At 47.0% G+C, this 27,500-nt stretch overlaps 5 protein-coding genes and 1 long non-coding RNA gene across 10 annotated transcripts in view; 5 read left to right on the top strand and 1 right to left on the bottom strand.

Annotated features, from left to right (window-relative positions):
* The window catches only part of il21r.1 (interleukin 21 receptor, tandem duplicate 1), a 7,877-nt gene extending 4,304 nt beyond the window's left edge, over positions 1–3,573 (top strand). The window contains exons 8-9 of the mRNA XM_076150430.1: positions 96–189; positions 2,131–3,573. Of these exons, the coding sequence (XP_076006545.1) occupies positions 96–189; positions 2,131–2,823 (787 nt within the window). The 3' untranslated portion in view covers positions 2,824–3,573. The remainder of the gene's footprint in view (positions 1–95; positions 190–2,130) is intronic.
* Positions 3,574–4,444: 871 nt separating this feature from the next.
* Positions 4,445–8,077, top strand: LOC143000935 (interleukin-21 receptor-like). Its single transcript, XM_076150431.1, has 8 exons — positions 4,445–4,677; positions 4,842–4,968; positions 5,062–5,219; positions 5,339–5,493; positions 5,574–5,739; positions 5,911–6,010; positions 6,108–6,192; positions 6,637–8,077. The coding sequence occupies exons 1-8, from the start codon at positions 4,611–4,613 to the stop codon at positions 7,183–7,185; spliced, it is 1,407 nt and encodes a 468-aa protein (XP_076006546.1). The 5' UTR covers positions 4,445–4,610; the 3' UTR covers positions 7,186–8,077.
* Positions 8,078–11,676: 3,599 nt separating this feature from the next.
* On the top strand, positions 11,677–14,030 carry LOC143000936 (uncharacterized). Of its 2 annotated transcripts, none has more exons than XM_076150433.1 (4): positions 11,677–12,257; positions 12,553–12,852; positions 12,978–13,071; positions 13,272–14,030. In XM_076150433.1, the coding sequence occupies exons 1-4, from the start codon at positions 11,882–11,884 to the stop codon at positions 13,684–13,686; spliced, it is 1,185 nt and encodes a 394-aa protein (XP_076006548.1). In that variant the 5' UTR covers positions 11,677–11,881; the 3' UTR covers positions 13,687–14,030. The 2 variants fall into 2 exon arrangements, with proteins under 2 accessions (XP_076006548.1, XP_076006547.1); XM_076150432.1 differs by having other exon boundaries at positions 13,266–14,030.
* A 499-nt stretch (positions 14,031–14,529) lies between these two features.
* On the top strand, positions 14,530–19,533 carry rpz (rapunzel). 3 transcript variants are annotated; one of them, XM_076150389.1, is made up of 4 exons: positions 14,530–15,399; positions 16,383–16,461; positions 18,635–18,722; positions 18,807–19,533. In XM_076150389.1, exon 4 carries the CDS (start codon positions 18,843–18,845, stop codon positions 19,527–19,529), a length of 687 nt encoding a protein of 228 aa, XP_076006504.1. In that variant the 5' UTR covers positions 14,530–15,399; positions 16,383–16,461; positions 18,635–18,722; positions 18,807–18,842; the 3' UTR covers positions 19,530–19,533. The 3 variants fall into 3 exon arrangements, with proteins under 3 accessions (XP_076006504.1, XP_076006502.1, XP_076006503.1); XM_076150387.1 differs by having other exon boundaries at positions 14,530–16,175; XM_076150388.1 differs by lacking the exon at positions 14,530–15,399 and having other exon boundaries at positions 16,247–16,461.
* LOC143000908 (uncharacterized) lies at positions 16,736–23,161 on the bottom strand. Its single transcript, XR_012963671.1, has 3 exons — positions 22,763–23,161; positions 17,666–17,729; positions 16,736–16,856 (listed from the first exon to the last, which is right to left on the bottom strand). It is a non-coding gene; the product is annotated as an uncharacterized LOC143000908 (long non-coding RNA).
* A 181-nt stretch (positions 23,162–23,342) lies between these two features.
* On the top strand, positions 23,343–27,407 carry rpz6 (rapunzel 6). 2 transcript variants are annotated; one of them, XM_076150212.1, is made up of 3 exons: positions 23,343–23,552; positions 25,060–25,556; positions 25,666–27,407. In XM_076150212.1, exons 2-3 carry the CDS (start codon positions 25,063–25,065, stop codon positions 26,354–26,356), a joined length of 1,185 nt encoding a protein of 394 aa, XP_076006327.1. In that variant the 5' UTR covers positions 23,343–23,552; positions 25,060–25,062; the 3' UTR covers positions 26,357–27,407. The 2 variants fall into 2 exon arrangements, with proteins under 2 accessions (XP_076006327.1, XP_076006328.1); XM_076150213.1 differs by lacking the exon at positions 23,343–23,552 and having other exon boundaries at positions 24,989–25,556.
* Positions 27,408–27,500: the final 93 nt, after the last annotated feature.

The raw sequence follows: 27,500 nt of genomic DNA, 5'->3' as shown, positions 1-27,500 counted from the left end.
CCAGTTCAGTGCTGCCGTCGTGTCGTCTCTGCTTCTCTTCCTCCGGCAATCTAACCCAAAGTGACATCATCCAATTTGTTCTGTGTTTGCTTCAGGGTTTGGTGGAGAAAAGTCCAGGTGATGTTCGTCGTCCCCAAGCCAGATGACTTCTTCAGGCCCCTCTACATCACTCATGAGGGGAACTTTAAGGTGAGAGACCGAAACACAACCGGGGTTATTTCCACTTTGTCCAGCAGGTGCTGCCCTAGAGGGACTTTCAGCACACCTGGACTCAGCTCACTGGGACTTCCCCTCCGGCGCCGTGCACACACACGCACGCACACACGCACACACGCGCACACATGTGAATGAGTCAGTCTGCAGGGGCTTCAAGGCTGTTTTTCATGTGTCTGCCATGGTGTGGGTAGATGTGTACGTGTCTGTGTATGTGTGTGTGTGTGTGTGTGTGTGTGATACTTGTGTTACCTCCCCGGTGGAAAACCCATAGACCCTTGTGTCTGTGACGTTTCTCATAGTTTAAAAGCTTAATTTGGCTTGTTTTTTTCGCACCGGTTGTGGTTTTCTATTTATAATCTTTTTAAATATTCCCCGCTAGTTTCACTTTTCCTTTTGTCAGATATACAGTGATACATCTCTAAAGGTTCATTTGGGGTTTTTGTAATTTTTGGTTTGGGGGAAATACCAAGTTGTTGACTTTTGTGTCCAAACCCTCATCAAAGTGTCAGAATGTCACTTGCGAGTCTTTTTTGACTATGTTGACTCGAATCCAAGTCAGAACGAGGTTGAGGCTGAAACGCCAAAGGAGTTCAGTCCTATAGAGGAGCCTGTATAGAGCCATATAGAGCATGTTTAGTCCTATAGAGGAGCATGGAGTCCCTCAGCTGGAGCACTGAAGTCATAAACTCTGACATAACGACACCAAAGTGTGATTTCACTTTTATTTTTCTCTTTAGAAATGACGTGATTATGTGGAAACAATATTCAATGTGGTCCACACAGCCGTTCCGGTGATGTCACTGCAGAAAATCGACACACATCTGCAATTACACACCCTGTACAGCAGAGGGCGCTAACTCACCAGGGAACAGACTCTAATGGCGCGCGATCGAGTAGTGGGTGTTGCTGAATCCGACTGGTCTGAATCAGGAACATTTAGTGTAACAATTATTGCTTACTCCTTAGATTGGCCGTCGTGTAGAATTATCCCTTTGCAAAAACCAAATTGTTCATTATAAAGTCTGCAGATTAGTTCTTCTGTCATCATGCAGATCAAATGGAAGCGTGAGGCCTGGAAGAAATGCTTACAAAGTATTCATTCTTTAACCACATGTTCTTCAAAGTTTAATTCAGTTTTACTTACTGAACATAATTGTGTATATTCATATCAGATCTTTGTTTTGTTTTTTTTAAAAGTGTAATAACAGCTGTTAGAGTGTATGAAAGGAGTCTCACAGTAATTTGCCGTTTTTTATATTTTATCACTTCCTCAAAATCAAAATGTCACATATGAGCCCAACCACTCAAACACTCAGCATAATATAAAGACCTTATCTGTCTCTTGTGGTGAAAACTTGCTTAATTTTCTCAGAGAAACACAATTACATCAATTCTGTGAAAGTCTAGTGTTTCTCAGGATGTGGTGTGTACGTGTGTCATAAAGTGATTTGTGCTTATCTTGGCATCACACAGCATCTGGCTGTGGAGTGCAGGGGAGCTGCATGCAACTCTGTGCCGGCTAGTGAGCGGAGCTGTGTGTGCTGGACATGAACACACAGACAAACAGGGTCAGAATGTTAGGAACAATTTGGATATACAACACACACACACACACACACACACACACACACACAAGAGATGTGTTCCTTCATTCCTATAAAATTAAGAAAACTGGTTAAAGCTGAAAACTTGCCTCGCTCATTGCCGTGCTTGTGAATACACTGCGCAGGTTTCTATGGTAACAGAAGTCACACAGGGAGTTAAAAGGTGCGGCTCGATGTTCTCATCTCTAAGAACAACTGAAGTAGACAGAAACTTGAGTCAAAGGGCGCAAAACAATGAAACTGGAGTCAAATCCGGACTGAACCTATATGAGAACCCAAACGCTTAATGTCCTCTGTTCCCCCTCTGCAGGACTGGGTGAGGCCTGCCTTCAGCGAGTACGACATCCTCATGATCAACGCAGGGCACGACGGCCCTGGAGGGAGCATGGAGAAGCAAAAGTACGTGGAAGACGACGAGTCCAAGCAGGAGAGCTCCTCGCCGGATTCCTCCCTGCTGCACTTCCGGGAAGACGGAAGTCTGCACGGGACCGGCCGCTCGGCTGGACACGTCTCCATACATACGGTCACTCTGTCTGGAGATGAAGAGCTCCAGGAGGGAAATGCGCCACAGAGCGCCGCCGTCCCCGCCAGAGGTTACCACAGCGCAGAAAGCATGAGCTCACATGAAGAAGAGAACCGAGGTTGTGTTGGTTTGGACCTGGAGGACCCTCAGGTTTACAGGCCAGAAGCGGTTTTCCCCCAGGCTGACGACCAAATCCTCCACAACCACTTTCTGATGGAGCAGGCTGAGTTTGTTGAACCGGAGCGAGTCTCTCTTGACTCCTTTGCCGCCAACGAGCAGTCAGAAGACGGCTACCCCCGCGTTGACCTGGACACCATCGACAGCGGCTACGGCGAGTGCTGCAGCCCCACGGCCTCGCAGTCCAGCGGCACGGAGCAGACGGGCCCCGGCTTGTTCTACCATAACTCAAACTATGTCAAACAGTGGATGACATGTGGCGAAGTTCCAGAAGACTCTAGCAACTCCACAGACGAGCCGTGATCCTCGGCAGAGCGAAGGACTCACAGACACACACATGAGCTCCGTGTTGGCGCAGCTGTGGGACACATCGGGATTGTGTAGCGCGATGTGGCCCTTTGTGTGTTTCGTCTGCTTAGTTTCATGTGACTTTTCCCCTTTCAGTAGACGGGAGAGGAGTCACCTGGAGAGACGTAGAGAGAGACGACGGAAACGCAACATGAGACCGGAGCAGAATGAGTTCAACGCTGCAGATTTCAAAGATGTTGGCCGCCTGACGCACATGTGGGTTCATTGTCTCGCGATTTCCCCGTAAACGCCAAGTGGGCTTGTTCTTGCACGTTGCCTTATCAGAGATCCAGTCGTCCGATACTCTCTGCTCGCCTCCGACGAGGCAGCAGCAGCGAGCGTGCATCCTGTTTGCTGCACCGTCAGTAAAAAGAATGAAATGTTGAATTTGTTTCTGCACCACGGTGAGGAAGGAACTAAAACTCATGAGTGCAACGTGAGCATGTTGCCTTCACCTGGGGGTCATGACCCCAGAGTGACGGTGGATGTTGTTGAGGTCGATGTAGTGGAATCCAACTTCTATCATCTATCAGCGACATAACGAGCTCCTCAAAGTGAGAGCGACGACATCATGCTTCAAAATCTATAGGATCTATGGGACTTTCTACCATGGTGTGTGTGTGTGTGTGTGTGTGTGTGTGTGTGTGTGTGTGTGTGTGTGTGTCATGTCCACACACCTGTATGCTTTTATAGATGGTTAGAAAATTGTAAGTATCAGATGTGTGTGTGTCAGTCATTGTTCTTAGTGAAAGTGTTACAATTGCCACCACAGCGTTAACCGCTTTGTGAACCGCATTTACAAACTGCTCACACACCCACACACACACACACACACACACACACACACACTCTGCCTTTCTGGCTCATTCCCCTCACCGGGGCCCAATCAAGCCATCACCTGACCCGACACACACCTGGACTGTGTCGTCAGCTCTCATCCTTCTCCTCCCTTCACAGCTTCAGTGACTTCTTGTGCGTTGTTCTTTACCTCCTGTGGCATTTCCACGGGACTGTGTGTAGGCAGACGTATGAGCTGTAAGGGCTGCAGGATGTTAGTCAACCGTATGTACAGATCTAAGCACAGATATGTGAAGATACGTGGGCCACACTCCCCTGCAGCTTATCAACCTTTGACCTTAAAGGATCATCAAGAAAATGTCCATCAACTCCTTCAGACCATTCAATCACAACTCTTATTGTCGTTTAGTATGAATCCATTCATGATTACAGCCTTCAAGCCCTGATGAAGTGAGTGTGTGTAATGAATCTTAGGGGTTGTACTGTTGTGTATAGAGATGTGTGTAAGATGGGATCAAAGAATGTACATTTAGTTATTGCTTTACATTTCCTCTATGTCTTATTGTCTGTGCTGAGCTGTCTTATGTAAATATTCATAACAAATAAAAGAAGGTCCAAACCAGCTGCCTTGCCTCTAAACAGCGTCTTGATTGTTTGGTATCTCTCTAACAAAGACGCAGTTGATCAATGATGATCCCCTGATGGCTCCTCCTCTCCTCTCTGACTTCGGTGACATAAGAGGGTTTGACTTCCTCTGATGGAACCAGAGATAAGATGCAACCTCAGTTCCACGTGTAGTTTCAGATGTGAGAGAGCGGCGGCACCTGGGCAGCCCCTCTAGTCCTGTTTCCATTCATCACCAAGTGACGCTCGCACAAGGGAGCAAACGCACACAAGACATTTTTATTCCTTTTCAGATTGGCAGTAATTGATGGACACACAGTATGAAGTGTGAGCTGCTGCTGTGTGTGTGCTGGTGTTGCCTCTGTGGAGCGGCGAGCTGCGGAGAAGGTGAGAGGATTCCAGGGAGGACTATTATAATAGCCTTCCTTTCTTACACCAGATCTCATTTGTACTCCTCCGTATTATTTTTAACATATTATTACTGTTAATATTTGATGTAAGAATGTCAGCTTGGTGTATAAATGTCATTAGGTGCTTTTGTTGACTCCCAGTTGTAATCCATGGACGTTCCTGCGTGTCTGACTACTTGCTCACCATCACATGTCTCCTGAACATCACCCAGAATCCTGTGGGACACACCGAGACCGACTACCGGCTGGAATTCCTATCCGATATTGGGTAAATTCCCTCTTCAAAGCTCCTGTGTGTGTGTTTCTGTCACATTGCTGTGTTATTCCCTTATGGTCACTTATTCTGACTCTGTATCTACAGAGAGATGTACTCCTGTTTGCTTGTGAGGGTGGATCAGAGTTACAGCTGCTCCATTGATGCCAATGCGACGTTTTATGACTATGACACCTTTGAGATATCACTGTGTCACACACATGGCTGCCAGGCTGTAGTCTCAGGCTTCAATCCATCAAAGAACAGTAAGTCTAAGTTACACTGATGTTTGTGCGTCTATGATTCATCTCAATTTGACCAGATGAATGTTTTACAAAGACTCTATAGTGTGGATCGAAATTCATTGATGGATGTTTGTGGTCAGTTCAGCTCACTCCACCGCGAGATGTCAAGGTCCAGACGACGCCGGAGAACTTGAACATCACATGGAGAAGTGGGTATGAGGAGCATGAATACCTTAGTAACACACTCAGCTACCAACTAAAGCTCTGGCATGAAGCATCAAGCAGGAGGAACAAGGTCAGCTCTGCTCCCCTGAAACACCAGGCTTCAATACGTTGTTTCACTCGTCTGAGGTCTCACGTCGATCGTCTCCACAGATTCTGCTGAACTTGGAGACGAAGTCCACCTCCATTAGAAGGTCGCACCTTGAGCCAGATGCTTTATACTGCATTGCAGTGAGGTCTCGTCCTGTGTGGAGCAGTTACGGGTCAATTTGGAGCTCATGGAGTCAGCCCATGTGCTTTAGGACTGAGGCAGGGGAAGGTAAGCAGACATTTGTTATCTCTGAATGAATGTCTCCGTCTGAGAAGCCAATATTTACCCAGAAATCAAAGCGTTAACACCTTCCTTGTGGGATGGCATGATTCATTCCTGGATATCAACATGACATAACTCACTTTAGCTATTTCTGTGCTATTTTGTGTGTTGCTTCAGATGAAGACAACATGTTGGTCGAGCTGATGGGCTCTGTAGGCTCAGTGTGTGTGGCTGCTGGAGTCCTGCTGGTCTTTATATTCTTCAGTCCTGCTGCAAGGTATCAAGTCTGTTTGTAAAGAGTTTAAGCTCATCAGTGTGTCACTTTACTGTAAATGACCAATATGCAAAACTCTTATCATGACCTTACTCAACAGGATGCAGATAAAATCTTGGTGCCACACACCAACACCAGCTCCCTTCTTTCAGCCTTTGTTTCAGCAATATGAAGGGAATCTCAAGGTAAGACCATGATAGAGGTGTCCCGTCAACATGCTGCTTTAGATAATCGCAAAGTACGAGGGTTGGTTGAGTTCTGCAGCTGACAAGTCAGGAATCCAGCAGGATGGAGATGTTTAGACAGCTGCTTTCATTTGAGTTACAAAAGCTTCTGTGAGCTCTACTGTGGATAAACTGTGAATGTACTGGTTTACTGCTACACAAGTGGCTTTCAATCTGTTCAACATCCACCTGACTCCTCCTCTTCCTCCTCGCACCTGTCTAAATGTGAAAAGGCTTTAGTAGCTTATTCCTCAAAGAGTTAAATATCAGCTGGAACGACCCAATATGTGATCGATATAAAGGCTCTTTATCGCGACACACTAACATCCACAGGCCCCAGGAACATTACTGGTGGTGCGTTCAAGATGTGCGGGTTGATACAAATGACTCCTCCTGCATTCACAGGAATGGGTTTCACCTCAACATGACGTCATCTTAAAATGTGAGACGGAGGAGATCTTGAAGATGGAGCTTGTGACCGTTGAGCCAAAAACCATCAGAAAAGACCCAGAAGAAGAGCAGGACCTTCAGAAACCCACAGTACTACAATGTCAGACGTCTTATGTTGGCTTTCCCGGCGTGGGCGTGGCCTCCCCTCCTTCACATGCAGTCTGCCTGGTCGACTCCTCTTACACTCCCCTCCCTTGGCCCACCTGGGGGCCGGGTGTGGTCGAGGAGGTGCCGGTCTCTTCACCTAAACATTTCCTTGACAACAGCTCTGTTGACTCTGCAGGGGAGTCGTGTGGCAGCAGCTTTGACGACTCCAGTCAAAGCCCAGAGTGCAGTTTGCCAAGTAGTCTCATGATGATGAGTCCGAGTCCGAGTGCGCCGCCTTGCTTCTGTCAGGATTACTGCATTCTCAACAAAACATCAGAGGGGGTCGTTCCTGTTTTCCTGCCCAAAGAGAGTAGGAATGTTCCATCTGGGGACAATCTGCATGGTGGTGAAAACTAAAACATAGAAATAGTTCTGTTGATGCTTTTACGACACTGAGCTGTAGCTACTGTATGTTACACCAGTAAGGGGGTCCACATCAGGGGTCCACATCAGGGGGTCCACATCAGGCCTCATATCTGGTCTCAGCGGGATCAGATACACGCTCATAAGTGGGATTTAAAACCAACTTAATCGCGTTCTTCCTTATTCAGACCTCAGACTTACTGGAGGTGTTGGGAGAACGTCTCAGGTGAGTGGAGGTGCGTCCATCTGCTGCTATCCGACACTCAGCCTGGGTACTTTGGTAGTCATGATTTTAGTTCCGCCTGGTCCAGTGGTCTGAAAGCTAATGCTGGCCTCTGAAAGGTGACCTCTGTTCTTCCCACGCGAATTGGGGAAAATTAGTCAAGACACCACACACACACACACACACACACACACACACACACACACACACACACGCCACACACGCACACGCACACACACATATACACAGCATCACTTTGTGATATAGATAAGTATGTTTTACTGGCTGCCTTTTTATTGCTGGAATCAAACCATGTTTTGTGTTTGTGCGCATGTAAATAAATGACACAATTCATTGTTTCATTGTTTTGATGATGATGTCAGGCTTGTTTTGTTATTTCCCCTGTAACCTTTAATGATCAGTCAAGACTTGAGCAAATACATTTTTCTCTTTTTTAAACCATTTGTGTGGAATGCAGTGTGTGTGTGTGTGTGTGTGTGTGTGTGTGTGTGTGTGTTCTGTCTGCCTTTTTAAAGTTGGGAAAACAAACTGCATATTTCCATAAAAGTGTTTTACACCACTTTATTAGAAAAACAAATATGGACATGGAGAAACATATGTTGAATGTCAAAAGTGCTGCTCCTCAAATTGGGCAAAATCAATCAGCATGCTGATTGATGGGGGGGGGGGGGGGGGGGGGGGGGTTGTCCCTGTGATTCAGGGGGATGTGGTCCCTCCGGTTTAGGGGGCCGTTGTCCCTTTCTTTCCCCTTCTGTACTGGGTGGTTGTTTCCTCACTAAGTCATCCTCCGGTATTGCATCACATTTCAAATGATTGTATATTTACAAAAAACAATAAATCTCATTTAGTTAAAACAATCAATTATCTACCATTTGTACTATTTTCAATTAAGTGCAAATAAAATAATTTTCAAATCACATCTGTTTTTTATTGCATCTGTCTGAATGTTTGTAGATTTCATGCTGCTAACGTGCTACATTAGCTGCACCATGATAGTTTGGGAAATAAAGATAATCTTCTACTAAGATGTTGCTTTGCTAAATTTCGACTTGTTCTTTAACTTGTTCTTTGTCTGCTTCAGTGCTGAGACGTGCGGGAGCGATATTGTTATTGTAAAATACGGGCAAAACCGGAGTACCCGGGGGAAACCCAACCTGACAATGTGGAAACCATGGAAACGTCCCACGACCCAGCTGGAGCTCCTGGGCCGCAGTGAGCCGCCTGTGCTGCCCCTAGTGGCCACAGCTACAGGTCTTCGCCTCTCATCCTCGCTAGTCTTTTAAGTTGGCATGATTTTCCTTGGCAATTTGGATAATAGTTCACCTTCTGTTGGCTTTTGGGTTCCTGGTCTTTCTTGTGCGTGGCCGTGTCCGCAGTCTTTCGTTCCCTCTCTCGAGCCTCGCTCTCCTTCTTGCTATTTAACTCGCGTAACATGTCTGCTACCTTTTCTGTCCGACTCTGCCTGCACAGTACTCGCTCGTAAATCCTCTTCTGCTGATCCACTCTCTTGGTGGTTTTGTCCTCTGTCTGTTGCATGTCGTCCTCGGGCCTCTGATCCACTTTGAAGCTGGATTTCACATCCTCGCTGATCTTTCTGTCCCTCTCTCGGTCGGCGGTCTCTTTCCTGGTGTTTAACTGATGTAAGATGCTCGATACCCGTTCTGTCCGACTCTGCCTGGACTGCACTTGGTCTTTGATCCTCTTTTCCTCCACCATTCTCTTGGTCCATTGGTCCTGGGGGTCGTGCTGGTGCATTTGTCTTTTCCTCTCATCGTTCTGATACGCTTCTTGGACCGCCAGCCTCTCTCTGTCTTTGATCTCCCTCTTTTCCATAATTTGTTGCTTCAGGATTTTGTTGACAGACGCAGACGCGGCCAGTTTCTGCGCAGCTTTCCTCTGATCCTGCCTGACAGCCTCTTCCTGTCTGAACTTCATCTCAGCGTCAATCCTTTTGTCCGTCTCCTGAACCATCATCTTCTTCCTCATGTTTAACTCCTGCAGCATTTCTGCCACTTCCTCGGCCCTACATTGATTGCACAGCTCTCTGAACTCCAAATCACTGCTGTCTTCAAATGCCCTCATCTGCGACTGGCTGCTTGAAGCCCCCTGCTGATGCCCGTTTGCAGTTTTTGCAGCAGTGAAATCACTTGGCTGCATTTCTTTGTACCTTTCATCAAGTCTGTCATCTGAACCCATGATGCTGTGATACTGAATTACTCTGGTTTAGTTCTCTGTGTCTTCTTAAGTAATTTTTTCTGTAAATGACATCATCAAGATTATTAAGTGAAGTTTGACATGACCTCATTTACCGTGTTGACATTTCTGCAGGGATACACGAGGCCTGGTGCGGTTTACTCAGGACACACCTATTTCAAATGCCTTTCCAACTCCCGTCAACACTGAATTGGTGTTTTCAACCGTCCAAACACTGAATGGAAACATCTGGAGACACCTGCTCAGTGCCACAGTGTGGAAGCTGAACTGTGCTGTATGTCTCAAAATGTATGCAGAGGTGATGTCACAATGTGGCTGTGGTGAAATGTCACATGATGCCGGTCTCTTTCTTCTCCTTTGTATTATTGGCTCGGCTTTACTAAACACCTGAGAAGGGAGTCAAACGTGCTCACAGACAATAGAACGCTCCCTCACGCAAAATCATGTAAATGATGTAAATCCCTGGCAGTGAGGCGCGGCGCCGCGGCTCTTCCCCCTGGTGGAGTCTGGTCCGGCAGGCTTGCGCGTGGGCTGGTGCACTTCCGCCCCCTCTTACGGCTCATCACTCTCAGAGCCTCTCGCCTCGCATCACAACCGCTCACCACGGCGACATCGCCGTTATCGTGACAGGCATCGTGAAAATCTGCGATGTCATGGTAACGGTGATACGTCCGCCACACTTCCCCTTCACCACGCCACCCGTGTCATTTCCTCCTACACACATGAATCCTCCACTTAAGCTTAAACAACATTCATTTTGCAGTTTGTAGCAAATGTTGATGGGTCCTTCCTGCGTCATGACCAGGCCCTCATCCTGGATGCACATGTGGAAAGGGTGCCATCGTGATCCTTGGGTCCTGCGAGTAATGTGTTCCTTTGGTGCAAATGCAGACCATAAGATGTAGGAATGACTTTAGTGACCTAACGAAAACAAACACTGCGTGGAGACGTATTAGCGCCAAGTTGTTGTTGTAGAAATGGAATGTTATTTGCTGCATTTCTGGAGGATCTAAAGACGGTGAAGCCATTTGAGGAACGCCGAAAACAAGCAGAAATGATTCCTACAGATGAGAAACATTAGCTTTTTGTGAACAAGCGATTTTTAATTTTTACATAACATAAATGTTCGCCATGTTTTGAGCCTTTGCAGAGAATGATCGATTCCACACACACACGTGTCAGGAACCACCTTCAGCATGCTCAGTGTGCACGGTAGTGTAATGGGAGCATCCTGTCTATCACCTTACACTATCAGGTTTTGGAGAGTTGTAATGTTTACCTCCTAAACATCTAACTCGTAACCTTGTCTCATATTATTTTGATAACTGGTGTATTCATTATCTGTGATGGTTTTTACCCATGAACTTGGGAGAGAGAGAGAGCCAGGAGGGCGACGTTTCTGTTCAGGTGGTGAAGGCCATAGAGTTTGGGCTGCACGCCGTTTGCACGATCACACACACACACACAGAGGCAGAGACACACAGGTGCCAGACCGACAGTCGAAGGAGACGATTTCATCCCCTGAGTGTTTACACAGTTATAGGTTCAGTTTGTTCTGTTTCCCACCATGACATAATTACAGAGATCCAGACCTGTGTGACATCATAGCTGTCTACAGCCGTGTGCACGTCAATGATTCATTGGAGGTGGAGGTGAAGTTCACCTCCACATCGGTTTGATCCCATCATGTGATTGAGAGGCTGTGTGTTATTGGATGCTGAGGTTGTTTGTCAATCCAGCAAAGGAAAAGATGGAAGCTTCTCCACTGCAAAGGTCTCAGCAGCTGTGTGAATACAAACCCAGATGAATGTGTGCGTTTCTACACACAGGGTTAAGTCATGCCACAAATGCTGCAAATTGTTTATCGTTTCACAAACAGAATGTTCCTCTACAGGCCAAATTCTTCAAATAGAAACTGTATTTGGTTGTAGCTATAACTCCTGCTCATGCCTGAAGTGGAGCCGGAGTCATACGAGCCACCAGATGGCGCTGCGGCCAAACATAGATCAATGTTTTGTACAGAAGAAGGAAAACCGCAGGAAGCAAATCGTAAAGTGAAACAGGGGAATTATCTCCATAGAGTCGATGGCGCTGTGAGTTTGTTTTCTCCTGATCTGCGCTCCTGCGAGGCCTTCAGTTTGTGTGATCGCGTGTGTTTTGACGCAGCTTGTGTTCACGGCGCTTCCCAGGAGCCTGCAGCTAGAGTGACAAGACCAGAGACGTTCAACCAAGATGAATCTAGTCCACAACAGAACTCTGCATCCACATTTGCGTGACGATGAAGCGCTTGTGGTTGAAAACGCCATCAGACTCGCGATAGATTCGATCATCAACGTGCTGTACGGCGTCAACAGCGGCAGGACGCGCGAGTACGAGCGGATGGTGGCCGACAGGGACAAAGAGATCCAGCGGATGGAGCGGCGGCTGCGGGAGATCGAAGACGAGCTGCGGCTCATCCGGAGGCAGGGCTGCAGCTGCGGGCTGATGGGCTCCGACCTCAGCCTGGGCAGCGCACAGAGCTGCGTAGAGCAGCACAGAGCGGAACAGAGCAGCGTGGAGTCCAGCAGCGGCGCAGCAGCCGGGCAGGAGTGTGAAATGAGCTTCTCTTGTAAGTGTCAAGCCTCCAGATTGAGAGCTATAGCTGAAATAACTAACTAATCAATCAATCAGGTACATCAAAATATAATTGATAAGCACTGATTGATTTAAGGTGGACTTCTCCTGTTATGAGATGTTTCTAAAGACTCTAAATTGAAGAACTCCTAGAACTTAGAGGTGCTGGAGTGGCAACATGATCATCTGGTTTCCAATATCAACACCTGATCACCAGCTCAATCTGTCCTCACCCCTCTCCTTCAGTATCTGCAGCTCACCTCTTCTTCTCCTCTTCCTCCTCCTCACAGTCGGGCTTTTTGCGAGGCCTCCATCACAGGTCTCCTCACAAAGCCACGAGTCTGCCCTCCCCTCGTCTCCCAGCAGACTGGGCCTGGACCAGACCTGCGCCTCCCACTCCTCTGAGGCATCGGGTGCGTCGGAGGCGGTGAGGAATCTGCCCTCGTCTCCCGGCGGCCTCGTGGTGAAAGAGGAGCCGTGTGACGTCGACACGGTGATGATCAAGTGGGAAATGAACGAGGAGAGATGCAGCGAGCGTCAGGAGAACTCAGGCGGCCCGTGTCAGGAGGAGGAGAGCCCCAGTGTGAAAAGTAAAGTGTACTTAGAAGCCATTACTCAGGCATATCGCTGTGATATAAGTGTTTACAGGCTTGGGGATATTATTAAGATATCAGTGATTTAATAACTTACTGGTGTTGTTTGTTCATTCTGACAGGAAATATGGAAAACAGGGAGACAACGTCGATGGAGAAACCCGAGGCAGAGCCAGATGGACTCTGTGCCACTGAGGGGGTGAACGAACGCTTGAGGTGGGTCACTGCACACACACACACACACACACACACACACACACACACACACACGACGTGGATGGCATCACAGCAGTCAGATGAAATGTAACTGGCTGTTTGTTGGCACTTGTATTCATTATTTCTCTTATCTGTAAATGATAAAACCCTCTAAGTCCCCAGTGTGAAACATTCTGGCTTCTTTTGTCTGCCAGGAACAGGAAGAGAGGCGTGCCGCTGTCAGAGGAGGAGGCCATGAGACAGAAGAGGGCAGCGTGGAGAGCAGCGTCCAGGCGCTACTACGCCCGCAAAGTGGCCCGTCAGCAGGGGAACCCCCAGCGCTCCGCCCGCGTCACAAACACTCAGTACTTACAGCGCGTCTCTCCTTACGTGGACAAGAGGAAGGCCATGCTGGGGTCCGACTTCCCGCAGGAGTCTCAGGTCCTGCAAAGGGAGGCCTGGAGAGCCGCGTCCAGGAGGTACTGCGCTGAGAAAAGCCCTCTGCTGCAGGCGGAGGGCAGCCAGTACAACAACTTCACCCAGAACACAGAGACACACTCCGGGGACGCACAGGGACCAAACAGAGGGGGACCCCAGACTAACAATGGGGGACTTGGAGGGATTCTGTGTAGCTGATAGAGGGTCTCCTGCAGGTTGCGGTCTGAGGGATTCATTTAAATTTGTTGTGTTTAGTGGGATACCGGATAATAGAAAGAGTGAATGTTTGTATTTTGTGATATATTTAGATTTGTACCGATTGTTGTGTTGGGGAGAATGATACCGTCGTTGTTGTTTCTTTATAGTTTGCATTTAAACTGAACTTCCTTAAAGACAAATATTCATATCACTCACATTAGAAAATGACTTTGATACTAACTTTGTACTCTTACTTTGATCCTTAAGCCTTTTGTAAGCCACTTTGCATGCCTGTACAGAATGCAAATGGAGACTGACTGAAAAAATAAACATAATCTGAGAGAGCAGAGTGTTCAGCATCCTCTCACAGCCTCATTGGGATCAGATGACACGTTTCACCTGGAGAGACGCGGGGATATGGCGCCCCTAGAGGCCAAACGAAGCCACTGCACCCATGACACCTGCCTGTCAGCACATCAGAGGCACCGTGTTTGTGTTTGTGGTGAAAGTACCACAAGAATAATTACTCAGTCACTCAAACGTTGTTGTTTAACGTAGAATATCGCTAAAATAGTAATAACGTCATTATTCAAGACAGTCAAATGATGATGTTTGTCTAAAATGGAAACAATTGTCTGATAAAACCAACAATTCCTGTTCCAGCCACGGTGGAAATGGAGAGCAAAAGCTGAAGCTGCGTGACGTCACTGACCCCAGAGTGACGGAGGGTTCTGCTGTAAAACACACGACTCATTTAAAACACACAGTAAATGACACACGCACACACACAATCGTTATCTTTTCATTTGTAACAGTTTATTCAACTTTCACATGTCAAATACAATTATACGAACGGTGATATAGGAATAAAGCATCGATTGATCGAATAGACAATCGACAATGGCGATAAGAATAATCTACAAAAAATGTGTCATATTAAAGCAGGTGTGTGTGTGTGTGTGTGTGTGTGTGTGTGTGTGTGTGTGTGTGTGTGTGTGTGTGTGTGTGTGTCGCTTTGAGGTGAGCAGCGTGTCGTTATTGCGGCTTCACACCGCCAACAAAGCATCAACAGCTTGCAACAGAGGCGCTTTGTCACGCAGCTTAAATATTGCGCATTGTGACTGCGGGAGGTTAACGGTGTGTTATTATGGTATCATTGTGAGCTCTATATGCTGTGGACGTGTGTGTGAGTGTTTGTGTGCTTATGTCGTTGTGGGTTCCGTCTGAAAGCGGATCTGTGTGACAGCTGCTGCGGCAGATGCCTGCTGCAGCTCCAGCTCGTCACGCCGTCCCTGCGTTTGTTTTAAAGGCATTTAGGCTCCACAGTCACTCGTGTCGGTCTTTACTCAGCAGCTATTTGTTATTTAGTGGTGTATTTGCGTGTTTTACTCCGTCTTTCCCCCTCATTTCTCCGCTAAACACCGCAGAGGACGCGAATTCTTGTTGCCTGAGGGCTCGAGTTTAGAACGTGGATGGAGGGTCCACAGCCTGGAGGTTCAGGTCTGGACACGCTCACAGGCAGACGCCCGTCATATTTTCCACCGTGGTGTTGTTGTAATGTATGTTGTTGACACATCAGTCAGACTGGGACTGGAGCCGGATCGTCCCGCAGCTGGTAGCTAGAGGACATTTGCATATAGGCGTTTGTTTTGGGGAAAACAGTTCCAACCGCCTGTTCGCTCATTTCTCTGCTCTGAATCCAACGAATTCAACGTAAGAATTTTGTAGAAAGATGATTTAATCACACGGGACTGACTTTTTTTGCTGATGTAACCCTGGTTGAGGACAGAGTGTCGTGTTCTATACGGGCTTATGATGGGGCTGTGACGCGCAGCTGTTACTTGCGGACTGGATGCGTTTTCGGCTCAAGTTATTCAAATATTGATCAGACAGACGTTAGTGAGCTTCGTCACCTTCCTGTCAACAACATCTGATTAGATTTGTAATTAAAGGACATATAACTATCAGTGACATTTATATTTAACTCGTGCACTACCGGTTGTGCCGTTTGTTACACTTCCCCATGGCGCTCTGCTTTTAGATGCATTACATTGCTTTTTGTTTTAATTTAGCACTTGAATTGAGTATACATTCGGTAAAGTTGAGTTTAATTATTAATATAATTACCTTTTTGGCTGGATATACTTCTTTTTTCCTCTCCTGGAGCCTTTGGGGAGCTCTCTATGTCTTTGGATACACCTGCGCACTTTTGGAGAAGTCCGTTTGGAAACGCAGCGTGTATTTTGTCTTTTTGGATTCTATTCGGTTGGAACGTTTTACTCGCAGTATTTTCGTCCAGTCCTCCATGAAAGGGTCTCTTTGACTCATGAATCCCACCAACGGGCTATTTGTGGCCACCCAGAGACGCTCCGGGGCTCTGAAAGCGTCAGAAGTGCGACTGTGCGCTCAGCTGCTCACTGTCTAACAAACGCGCTTCAGTATCAACTGTATGACGTGTGGATGGACTGGAATAAGTCGAGACCAGAGGGGTAGGTCCTAGTCTGTGTGAGGAAGGGGCTTCACTCTTTATAACCAATGGCGTTGCATTTTTAAAGGGCATGTTGGAACTTGTGTATATTTGGAGCCATTTGGGCCATTTTGGGGTGCCAGGGGCTTTCTGGAGTCTTTAAAAATGGTTTGGTCCAATTTGATCACCCCTACATGTTCATCATACAATGGAAGTTTCCTTTTTGCAGGGATTGCTGGGAAGAAGAAGGAGGCTGTCGACGTTGGGACTTTGGAGAGGGAGGTTTAAGGCCCAGCCACTCATAAAAGGTAAGAAAGCCTAAGTTACAATGAAGCCAATTGTGGGAAATGTTGACTAGGAGGCAGCGGGAGGGTATAAAGTCAACATTTAGCCAAAGAAAGTGGGGTTTTCGGGTATATTTAAGTGTCTGCTTGGTGTCTTATACAAGGGAGGGACAGAGCATTATGGAGTGCACTAACAAGGAAACATGGAGGCACGGCTAGGGGGAGCCAGAGCGGGGAAGGGAGGCCTGGCCTCGAGCCGCCTGGAGAGGGGAGGTTGGCTGGGGTCAGTACTCACGAACACGAAGGGGCTCCGGAAGACTCTCACTGTTGTTTGTATCCAGTGTTGATTAGCATGGTTGCGGTTTGAAGTGTGTTAGCCTCTGGGCCTCACGGGGAAAGTGTCACAGCTGCCAAACCGTCTGTGGACAGACAAGACGGACAGAAAACAGTCATGGCAGCGGGAAATGTGGCAGGAAACATTCCAGTGAGTCACAGACGTGTACATTCTTCACTTTAAAAAGAGTTTAATGTAATATAAAGGTTTGGTTTTTATTAGCTTAGCATTTCTTGTTGCTCATTAGCAAACATTTAACATGGCTGCCGCTCTGCTGACTGACAGGTGAGAGCAGTGCTCCACTTCCTGATTAAAACTCACTGCCCGTGTTTACAGCAACGCTCACCCAGATTTGCCCTTAATGAAGCCATAGTCACCCTAAAGCTGAATTCTATAGACTGGCGGTTACCATGGCAATCAGATGAATCTATGGACCACAACTTAAAGCATGAGTGCCAGACTGACATGAGGTCATAGTATCTCTTAAGGTCACACTGATTGGTTAAACTGGAGAAAACACTTTAAATCAGGATCTATACTACGACTCATCATTTATTAATAATATAAATATTAATAGTATGTAAAATGCATAAGCGTGTGTTAATCTTGTATATATTCCTCTAAAAACTGTTTAAAAGGTACAAACATCTATCAGCCGCTCTTATTCTGAGATGTTTACACAGGCTGAGTCCTGGTTTGATTGATTGATTGATCACAAAAGGTCGATTTACTCAATAAAACTCATTGCGTGGCTCCCAGAAGCTCGATCAGGTCGATCAGAATCATCTAATGTGATCAATCCAAATCAGGTCGGCGTCCAATACAATTAAAATTCCAGTTTTGAAAGTGCTGCTTTTCAGATAAACACTTAAGATAGATTAACCCTTTCATTACCTGCATCAGGCCATGCAGAGTGTGGCTTTGTGTCCTGTGAGTGGATCCTCCTGTAGAGCATCGCCTGCCAAAACAAGAAACAGATTAAAACACAATATAAACACATATCAAGTTCCAATGATATAATACAGAGCAAAGAATCCATTTTATTGGCCCCCCAAATTAGAAAAAGGAGAAGACACCGCAGTCCTGAGCCGAGCAGAGGAGCAGAGGCGTCTGTCAGCACAACTCATGAAAAGACTCATAAGATTCTATTATTTACAGAATAATGATACATTCTTGCCAGATTGACCTCCAGTAAAGTCCCACCAGCTTTCCCAGGTCACTCATGTTATTTCCTGTTTAAACCATTTAAATATTCAGTCATATTTGGCCGTTTAAACTCTTCACACAAACTCAAGCAGGAGCTAAAGAGTTAAATCTGCTCCTTCCTCTCTTCCCCTGTTTTAGTCCACAGTGGTGGTGCTGAAACCAGACGGTGCAGGCCAGAGTGTGTGTGCGTGTGTCAGAACAGGCACATTACTGCCCCCCCTCGGTGGATGTGGGTATTGGAAAAACACTGGGACACACCCCAACAGACTATGTGTGTGTGTGTGTGTTTGTGCTGTGCTCCCAGTCGGTCATCAGCTGACAGAGGTTGGACCATAAAAATGTGTGTGTGTGTGTGTGTCTGTGTGTAGATACTGTGTCACACTCGTTCACTTCTGCTGACGTTTCTGTGTCTCTTAATGTGGAGCAGCGTGTGTGTGTGTGTGTGTGTGTGTGTGTGTGTGTGTGTGTGCTGCTGAGGAGCTATCAGCCCTGCCCATAGACACACATACAGAGCGGCCTGGTGCTGAAAGGCTCTGCTCTCTGCTCTGCAGCTCTGAAGCTTTTAACTCCCTCACTGCCAGAAAAGGGCTCACTTCCTGTTTCTGATCAAAAAGGGAATTGAACCCTCTGTGCTCCTCTCTGTGTTTGTGGTTTCAGAAGTCGTCTTCATCCCCACAGACGTCCCTCGCTGCTGTAACAACACAGGACGAGGCTCCTGTGTGAGACTGAGGAGAAGACATTTGAAGTAAGAAGCTCCAACTCATTTCTATCACAGTCATTCCTCCATTTTTTTGCTTTTTCCACAAACTGCAATAATCTCTCTCAACAGATTGTCAAAGTGACGTCAACATCTTCAGCCACAGCCATGATGGCGGAGGAGGACATCATGGAGGACCGAGCCAAGCTGAAGCAGGGCCTGATCAAAGTGCTGGAGTGCGTGGCCACCATCTCCTCGGCGGCGGCCGTGGTCAACCCCATCTTCGGCGTGGCGGGGTCGCTGATCCGCGTGGTGCTGCACCACGTGGACGACGAGGACATCCGCACCCTGAAGCGTGAGTTTGGCTCGGTGAATCGAGGCTTGGACCAGCTCTCCCACCAGAGCTGCAGCGCTCTGCTTCAGATCAAGAAGGAGACGCTGGACGGCCAGTACTGCCGCGTGGAGGAGAACCTGCGCAACCAGTTCAGAAAGTTCATGGAGATGGTGGAGGCACGGCCGGAGCACCGCGAGCGCAAGAAGGACGACTTTGAGGAAAGCTACAGCAACGACCTGGGCGACCAGAACCTGCACACGCTGTACGACGGCGTGGTGGGAAAGCCCAAGCTCTTCAGCAGGCCCATCCTGGAGGTCTACCTGAAGCACTCCCAGGGAGACCGCCGCATCATGGAGCGCCTGTGCACGCGCCTCACCTACCTGTTCTGCATCGGGCTCATCGCGTTCATGGGCTACGCCGCCGTCATCGGGGACGACGAGGAAGGCCTGAGCGAGGAGTGGGCGGAGAAGATGGTGCACGTGCAGGAGAAGATGCAGGAGGCTCTGCAGAGGTGCAACTGAAGAAGGCAAAGCTCTCTCCTCCTGCAGCTCGTCCTCCACGTCCAGGTCCACATTCCCACTGTCGGTTCCTTCCTCGTCGTACAGCCTCTTCTCTCCCCGTACGCACTGTGGACAGGAAACCCCCGAGGATCCGCCTACTCCTCCTCCTCCTCAGCTCCTGCATGATGTGTGATGAAGCACTCAGAGTCTAAACGCCAAAGTGACCTGTGTGCTCAATCTGTTTTCCATTAGCTTCCATAGAAATGCTCCCAAATCCACAAATACAAGAAATTGTATCGAAAACAAATCCAATCACGATGTCAACCACATCGTGACATCCCAGTCCGAGTGGACACTTTGAGACTGATGGAGCTTCCCTCATCTCCAGGGCGACGGGGCAATATATCTGCTATCCTGCATTTATTATGCAATTATGAAAGTTTAAAGGAATTATACACTACTCATACAGGAAACTCTCCTGTAGTAGACCTGAGCACTTAAAGTGAAAGTTAAACTGGCAAGGAGAGAGATTCTGTCATACAAACGAGTTGCCACTAGAGGGCGTCATCGCTCTTGAAAACAATAGAGGCCTCTTTAAACGCTGTTCAATCTGGAACCCGGAGCAAACAGACAAAGGTTCTCCGTAGTATGAATGTAACTGCAGCCACTTTATCACTCCTCACACGTAATCTTAACCTAAACCTCAGCCGTGACGCTCGCCATATGTTCCGTGTGCGTGCAGCTCGTCGCGTGTGTACCTGTTTTTGTTATCCGACACTAAATTGACACTACTAACACTCGTGACACTGCTGCGCTGATCCCTTCACGTTCCCTCGCGTCGTTCCCAAACGCTCAGGAGGGATCGAGCATCTGAACACACACACACACCCACACACACACACAGGGCAGGATCTCTTTCCACTATACGATATCATAAATGAGGTCAAAGTGGTTTTTTGTTTGTTTTTACTGAGACATGACAGAGGTGTTTAGTTAGACCTGGGCTGGTTCACAGTAAACTGGTGATGGGGGTGTTTCTGTCTCCGTGGTGATGTTGGGTCTCTTTGGTGTCCTTCTGTTTTTCCAGTTCAGCCTCAGTATCGATCGTTTGCACTTCCTCTTTTGACCAACAGTGCCTGAATGTGCCATGAGTTTGTTTCCTGTTTTTTTTTTTAAAGAATTTTTATCGTTTATCGTTGAACTTAAATCTCTAAGGCATTGTGTTTGGTCCGGTCCAATCCTCTCCGTGTTTCAGCCATACCTACAGAACCAGGCGGGGTTTGATCGCTGCAGCAGGACGGTCGAGGCCGCGGCGGATCATTTGTCACTCCGATAAAGCGGAACGACGTCTCATCCGTCTCTGTCCTCACAGTCCTGCCAGGCCATCGACCCCCCGTCCTCCCCATACGGTTGATTTGTCTCCGTCTTTACCACCTGGAGCTCCCTCCCTGCTCTCATGCTTACCACAGTGTACAGGTATCTGGTTCTGTCTCATTACACACTACAGTAGGTTCTGGATTAGATCAACCTAAGGCTTTTTGAAATGTTATATTTGTGAATAGTTTGCCTTTTTGTTATGAGTCTCTGATGCCTGGTTGTATATGCAGGACTTAAAATAAACACCAGTGAATAACAACAATGTGAGACCTTCATCCTTTGCATGATGTAATGCCACTAGACGAGCAGTGTTATGATGGCGTAGCACAGTTTGAGAACCACACGCTAATTGTACATTTAAAAGGTGAAATTTATACATGAAGAGTCCAAGTTTCTAATAGAATGATCGGCAAAACATCTAGTAAGCTGTCAAATTCATGTTATTTCACTCTTTTATCACTTAATTTGCAACATGGCGTCTACTAAAATGATACAGGATTAAAATAATAGCACTAATAAAAGAGTACTGTAGGAAATCAACTGATGGCAACAACGGCCCTGCAGAAGATGTGTTCCCAAAGATGAGGTACAGATTAAACACATCGTAACGTCTCTACCTGTGTCCCATTAAATTTAACCTTAAGTAGCTTTAAAACTTTGCAAAAATGTTCTACAACCTGTCTGTTAGAGGCTCGCAGAGGTAAATTGATGTGAGTTTGTCTGAATGACATCACTGGCGTCCCTGGGCCTTCGAATTTAATAGAAATGAAGGTGCTATTTTCCAACACGACCACAAGGGGGCGGGATTCACTTAATTGAGCAATATTCCTTTTTCCTCACTTAACTCCAAAGGGAGACACACACGCACGCACACTCACACTCACACACAACCTCAAGCGTCACATCAGCATTTTCAAACTATTACGTCTTAATTTAGTGGATTGAAGCCCCGGATGTAACCACTGTTTAGACAAGCATCGGCTGAGTGATGAGAAGTGAATCGAGGTTCTTATTCTTCTTCTTTGCCTTGGCCCTCACGCGTCTACTTCACCCCGCTGAACAGGTTGGACCGTGAGAGCCCTGCGGTGGGGGAACAGAACTGGAAAAGGCGCATTGCCGAGCGGCTGAGTGAGGCGTAGAGGAGGTCTGAGCCTCAGCCTGAGCCTCAGTCTCAGCCTCAGCCTGAGCCTCAGCCTGAGCCCCAGCCTGAGTCTGAGGCCCGTGAGGCGGCTCAGTCACCTGCGCCTCCGAGCCTCGTCATGTTCCTCCTCTCTGCCTGCTTCTCGCCCCGAAACGCCCAACTCCATTTCAAACAGGCTCAACGGGTGAATATCGATTATATTGATCAGAAAACGGCATTAAGAGTGTCGAAGACGAGATGTCACCGGTGATCGATGTGATTGGACGATTTGCGCCCTGATTGTTGTGTGTTGGTGAGGCTCAGCTCCGCTCAGGCGCTCCCAGGGCGCACGGAGGCGGTGTGTGTGTGTGTGTGTGTGTAGGGGGGGGGGGGGCGTTATAATAAAACAATATATAATAAATAAAAATCCCCCAGATGTTCAGGGTTATTCATCCAGCTCGTTGAACAAGAATGGATCAGTCTAAATGTACCAGGACACATCTGGATATAAACATCATTCCTCCCCTCTGATGTTCAAATGTCTAAATATAATATATAATACTGTATATAATTTAGTCTCCATCTGAATCAGAGCGTTTAAAGGTTGTAAGTGCGGACAGCTGCGCTTCATGCTGCGCCTCACCTCCGGTGCGCAAATCTGTGTAAGCCGTCTTTGTCGTGAGAGGATTTCTGCGTCACGGTTTCTTATTGAACACACAGGGGATAAAAAGATAGACACACTAAACAGTCAATTTACCTTCAGTTTGGATCCTTTAACAGCCAGAGAGTGTAGAAGCTGCGGAGGAAGAGGAGGAGGAGGATGAGATGTTTGCGCAAAGTGCAACAGAGCCCCGCAGAAGGTCATGAGGTCCAAAATGATGATAGAAGAAAAAAAGGCAAAGAAATGTTTACATTCAGGTCCATTTGATCCAAACACGACAGAGTATCCAGAGAGAGAAATGAAGACGAGGAGGAAGATGAGACTGACGAGATGCGCTCTCTCTCTCTCTCTCTCTCTCTCTCTCTCTTTCTCCTTTTCTCTGTTTCTCTTCCTGTCTGTCTGCCTGTCTCTCCCCCCTCTATTTCTGTCTGCCTGTCTGTCTGTCTCTGTCTGTCTCTCTCTGTCTGTCTGTCTGTCTCTCCCTCTCTCTTTCTCTCTCTCTCTGCCTGTCTGTCTGTCTCTCTCTCTCTCCCCCCTCTCTCACTCTCTCTGCCTGTCTGTCTCTCTGCCTGTCTGCCTGTCTTCTCTCCCCCCCTCCTTCTCTCTCTCTCTGCCTGTCTGTCTCTCTGTCAGTCTGTCTGTCTCTCTCTCTCCCCCCCCCCCTCTCCCTCTCCCTCTCTTCTTTGCAGATACAGAGTGCGCATCTCCTCCTCCTCCTCCTCCTCTTCCTCCGTGGATCTTGTGTTGTTGTGGTTCTTGGACCCCCTCTTTGGAGCAGAGCGCCGTGGGAATTCTGTCAAAGTTGCGGGGAGAGAGAGCGAACTAGTTTGCGGCAGTTGGCTGTGATCAGGCGTGACGGGCGGACAGACTCGTTCCATTCCTGCAGGTACAGAGCCAACATTGTTTGTAGTGAGAGAGGTGAGCGTCTTGTCATCCATCAGCGGGGCTGAATGCGCGCTAAGGTGTGTCCGTCTGTCATGGGACCTGCTTGCCTGTGCGTAAAGAGCCCGGCCGCTGCGGCTCAACATGGCGCGTTCTGCCCGCAGCGGCACCTTCATCATCCTCACTTCACCTCCGACACATCTCACCTATTCATACATTCACACATTTAACTTTTTAAGAATTATTAAAAACGTTTTCCGTCAGATTTCCACATCTCTCGCCAGCTTAAAGCATTTTCAGACTCGGATGAACAGAATTATAATGAATGTTGATGTTAATTTGTAGAGCAGATGGATGATGCAGCATCTGGGATCTGTCAGAGAGGAGAGAGGAGAGAGGAGAGGCGGAGGGGCAACATGTTAGGCTTCAAGGATGAGAGGGGGGAGGGGGGCAGACACACACACACACACACACACACAGAGCCGGGCCTTGTGCGTCTGCTCTGTTCTGAGTCATGATGCCAAACCAAGGGCACATGTGTCATCCTCACATTATTTATACACACACATCCTCACCTGCTTCTCTAAAGGTAACAGCTGTTTCCTCCAGCACACAGATTACAGCCGCACATCACAAACACACACAACAATCTTCCTTCATTCTTCACATCACCTCATCCATGCAACACACACATCACCTCATCCATGCAACACACACATCACCTCATCCATGCAACACACACATCACCTCATCCATGCAACACACACATCATCCACAACTCAGCTCCGAGTCATTTCGTAACATTACGAGGCTTTTTCCTGTGTGATATTTTGTAACCAATGTTCATAAATCTTCTTAGAATATTATATTTATTATATTATATATACTATGTTATATTATATTATATTATGTTATATTATATTATGTTATATTATATTATGTTTTATTATATTATATTATGTAATATTATATTGTGTTATATTATGTTATGTCATATTATATTATGTTTTATTATATTATATTATGTAATATTATATTGTGTTATATTATATTTTTCAATTATATTATATTATAATATATTATGTTATATTATGTTATATTATGTTATATTATATGTTATGTTATATTATATTTTATTTTATTTTATTTTATTTTATTTTTTTATTTATTTTTTTTTTTTATTTTATTATATGTCTACATAATGTCTGATATCTGCCCGCTCATAGTCATGTCGAATGTTTTCTCCATTGCGTGAATCTTCTCCCTGGTATATCTGTGTAGTCAGTTCCTGTCTGCAGAGGCTTCCTGCTGCTTCCAGACTCACAAACTTCCCCTTAAATGTTTAAATAGGAAGTGTGAAATTGCAAAGTCAACTCGACTTTCTGTTGTTTGGTCAGAAAGCTGTTTTGCTTCTCATCTCTAATCTTGTTCCTGTTTGGTCTTGACTTAGTGGTAATGTAAGAAGTAAAAGGAAGTGTATTTGTATTTGACACCGGGCTCGTCTCTCTCAGATCATGACCAGTCCACTGAAAAAGGTGGTTGCCCAGAAGAAGGAGGCCATCGAAGCCGCCATGGAGATGTTCGAGCGGGGAGCCGAGGTGTTGGCGAGCGCCGTCGGGGAGCTCTTCCCCCTCTGCGAAGCCGCCGCCCCCGTCCTACGCCTGGCCTTGGACAACGTGCACAGCAAAGAGGTCTTCTACGTCAAGGAGCAGTTCCTGACCGTGAGGAACAAGCTGGACGTGCTCTCCGCCCAGCTGGAGGACATCGACTGCGAGATCAAGAAGGGCAGGCAGGATTCGCAGTACTTTTCGGTGGAGGAAAACATAAGGAACCAGTTTCGGAAGTACATGGACATCTTGGATGCAAAGCAGCAGTTCAGAGAAGTGAAGGTGAGGCTTTTTCAGGAGCACTTCGTCAAAACTGGGGGAGAAAAGAACCTGTACGTGCTGTACGACGCCATGATGGGCACCAACAGCTTTGGAGAGTCTGTTCTGGAGTTGGTGGATAGGTAAACACACTTTGGGTCTCCTGTTCCTTCATTGGTTGGTCTTATCAATCTATGAATTTGAGCTTTCTTGCTTATATATCTGAATCTCTGATCTGTATCCACCTTGTAGGTATGTGGCAAGGAACCGGCGCCTTCTGGAGGACTTCTGTGTTCGGATGAAGGAGCTCTTCTGCCTGGGCTTGATCGCTCTGCTGGGCTTCTGCGCCTTAACCCAGCGCGAGGACGAGGAACAGGACAAAATCCGAGACTGGAGCTGCAAAATCGAAGAAGTTGAGACCAAGATGAAGGCGACCATCGAGTCCTGCGTAGCCGCCTTCCCAGAACAAGCAAAGTCAGACGCTCAGCGCCTCCTGCAAGACAAGGAGGATCAGAAACTGCAAGAAACCACGCAGGAGCTTCTAGAATTCCTTGTGAAGAAGTACGACTGGGTCAGCTGGTCGGTGCGGCTGATTAACCATTCGGGGAGCACCTACCGAAACTGGCGAGCGGGGGAACATTTTCACCACGTGGCGGGACAGAACTGGTTTGAGGTGCTGCAGGTGAACAACATCAACCTGGTGGTGTCCTACAGCATCAAACCGCAGCCGGTGCCCCGAGACTGCATCCGGCAGGCGATGGAGGGGCAGGGGAAGAAGGGGAACGCCCCGGCAGTGGTGGAGGTTCTGGAGAAGCAGCTGTGCGGCTTCGTGGTTCACGCCGTGAGTCGGCACAAGGAGAGCGCCGCCGCCTGGAGCTTTCCAGAAGACTGCCACTACTGGGACAGGCACAAGAACGTGGCCGTGTGTGTGCACTCAGAGTGAGGCCCACACACACTGACAGAGAACACAGGAGAAGAAGAGAAACAAAGGCGGTAGGTGGCCACAGTGGAAACATTCTCTAAATAATAAATATGTCAAATTCAAAAAGAATATGTGTAAAAATCAGAGAGTAAATTTCTGTAAGATACTGATCTTAAAATAACGGAATTTCTGGAATTTGATTATAAGAAATCCCCCAAATCTTCTCAATTGCTTTCAAAACACCTCAGATAAAGTCCAACCTGCCTTGGTGCCGTTGAGCACAGGAATTTCAACTAACAACCACAATATTAATGATTTACTAACCTCAGATAATAGTGTGGGTGAGAAAAATATAATATTGTATCCTCTGATATGGTCGAGTAAAAATATAAACTCACTCAAAATGAAAGTATAAAGTCAAAAACCCTGCTTGGGTAAATGTTCTTATTCATTTTCCATCATTTTCAAACTCGTAGGATTTATGCCTGAAAGTATTAATGCAACTTCTAAGTATTTCAGATTTGATGTTATTTGTTTTTGCTCACTTTTGTAAACATTTCTATATGATGTCATTTTGTTTCAATGATTTGGTCGACGTTGTAAAGTGAACTGTTCTCTTATTATCATCCAGTCTGTCTGTATTTATAACTCCATTTCTAACTGTAAAACCTTTCACACTAACACCATACATATATATATATGTATAAATATGTAAGTATATAAAGTATATCCAGGATCTAAGCGGAGGACTGGGTGCTTTTACCTCAGCAGCATATAAATTCATAATCAGGCTCTCAGGAGAAAAGGCTGCAGCACCTTTAAGCCTTTACTGCTGAGGCTGCATGTGCTGAGCCCTGCTCCCATTCTGTCCGTGCTGCCGGCGGGCGGAGGGGCGGGCGGGGCAGCGGACGGGGGGGCACTGAGGTCACTATTCAACTCTGTCAAAGTAAGAGACTGGGCCCAGTTTGGCACTGGCAGGCGCTACAATGTGCCTTCTGTTCTAAACACATTCAACCCCCCCAAAACCCGCAAACCTCCCCCAGCCCCCTGTTCCCACCCCACCTTCCCAAAAGCTGAACCCAAAACCAAGCAAACTGTGATGCCTGAGGCCGGCCGCTGCCCGTGCTGTGCCTGTAATGATGTAATGGTTTGTGTCAGCTGATTC

The sequence above is a fragment of the Genypterus blacodes genome, unplaced genomic scaffold (assembly GCF_046128005.1).
Source record: "Genypterus blacodes isolate CSIRO-AG114 ecotype Tasmania unplaced genomic scaffold, CSIRO-AGI_Gbla_v1 ptg000052l_1, whole genome shotgun sequence".
NCBI lineage: Eukaryota > Metazoa > Chordata > Actinopteri > Ophidiiformes > Ophidiidae > Genypterus > Genypterus blacodes.
The sequence above is the reverse complement of the archived record's forward strand: the minus strand, read 5'-3'. Positions and strand labels throughout refer to the sequence as shown.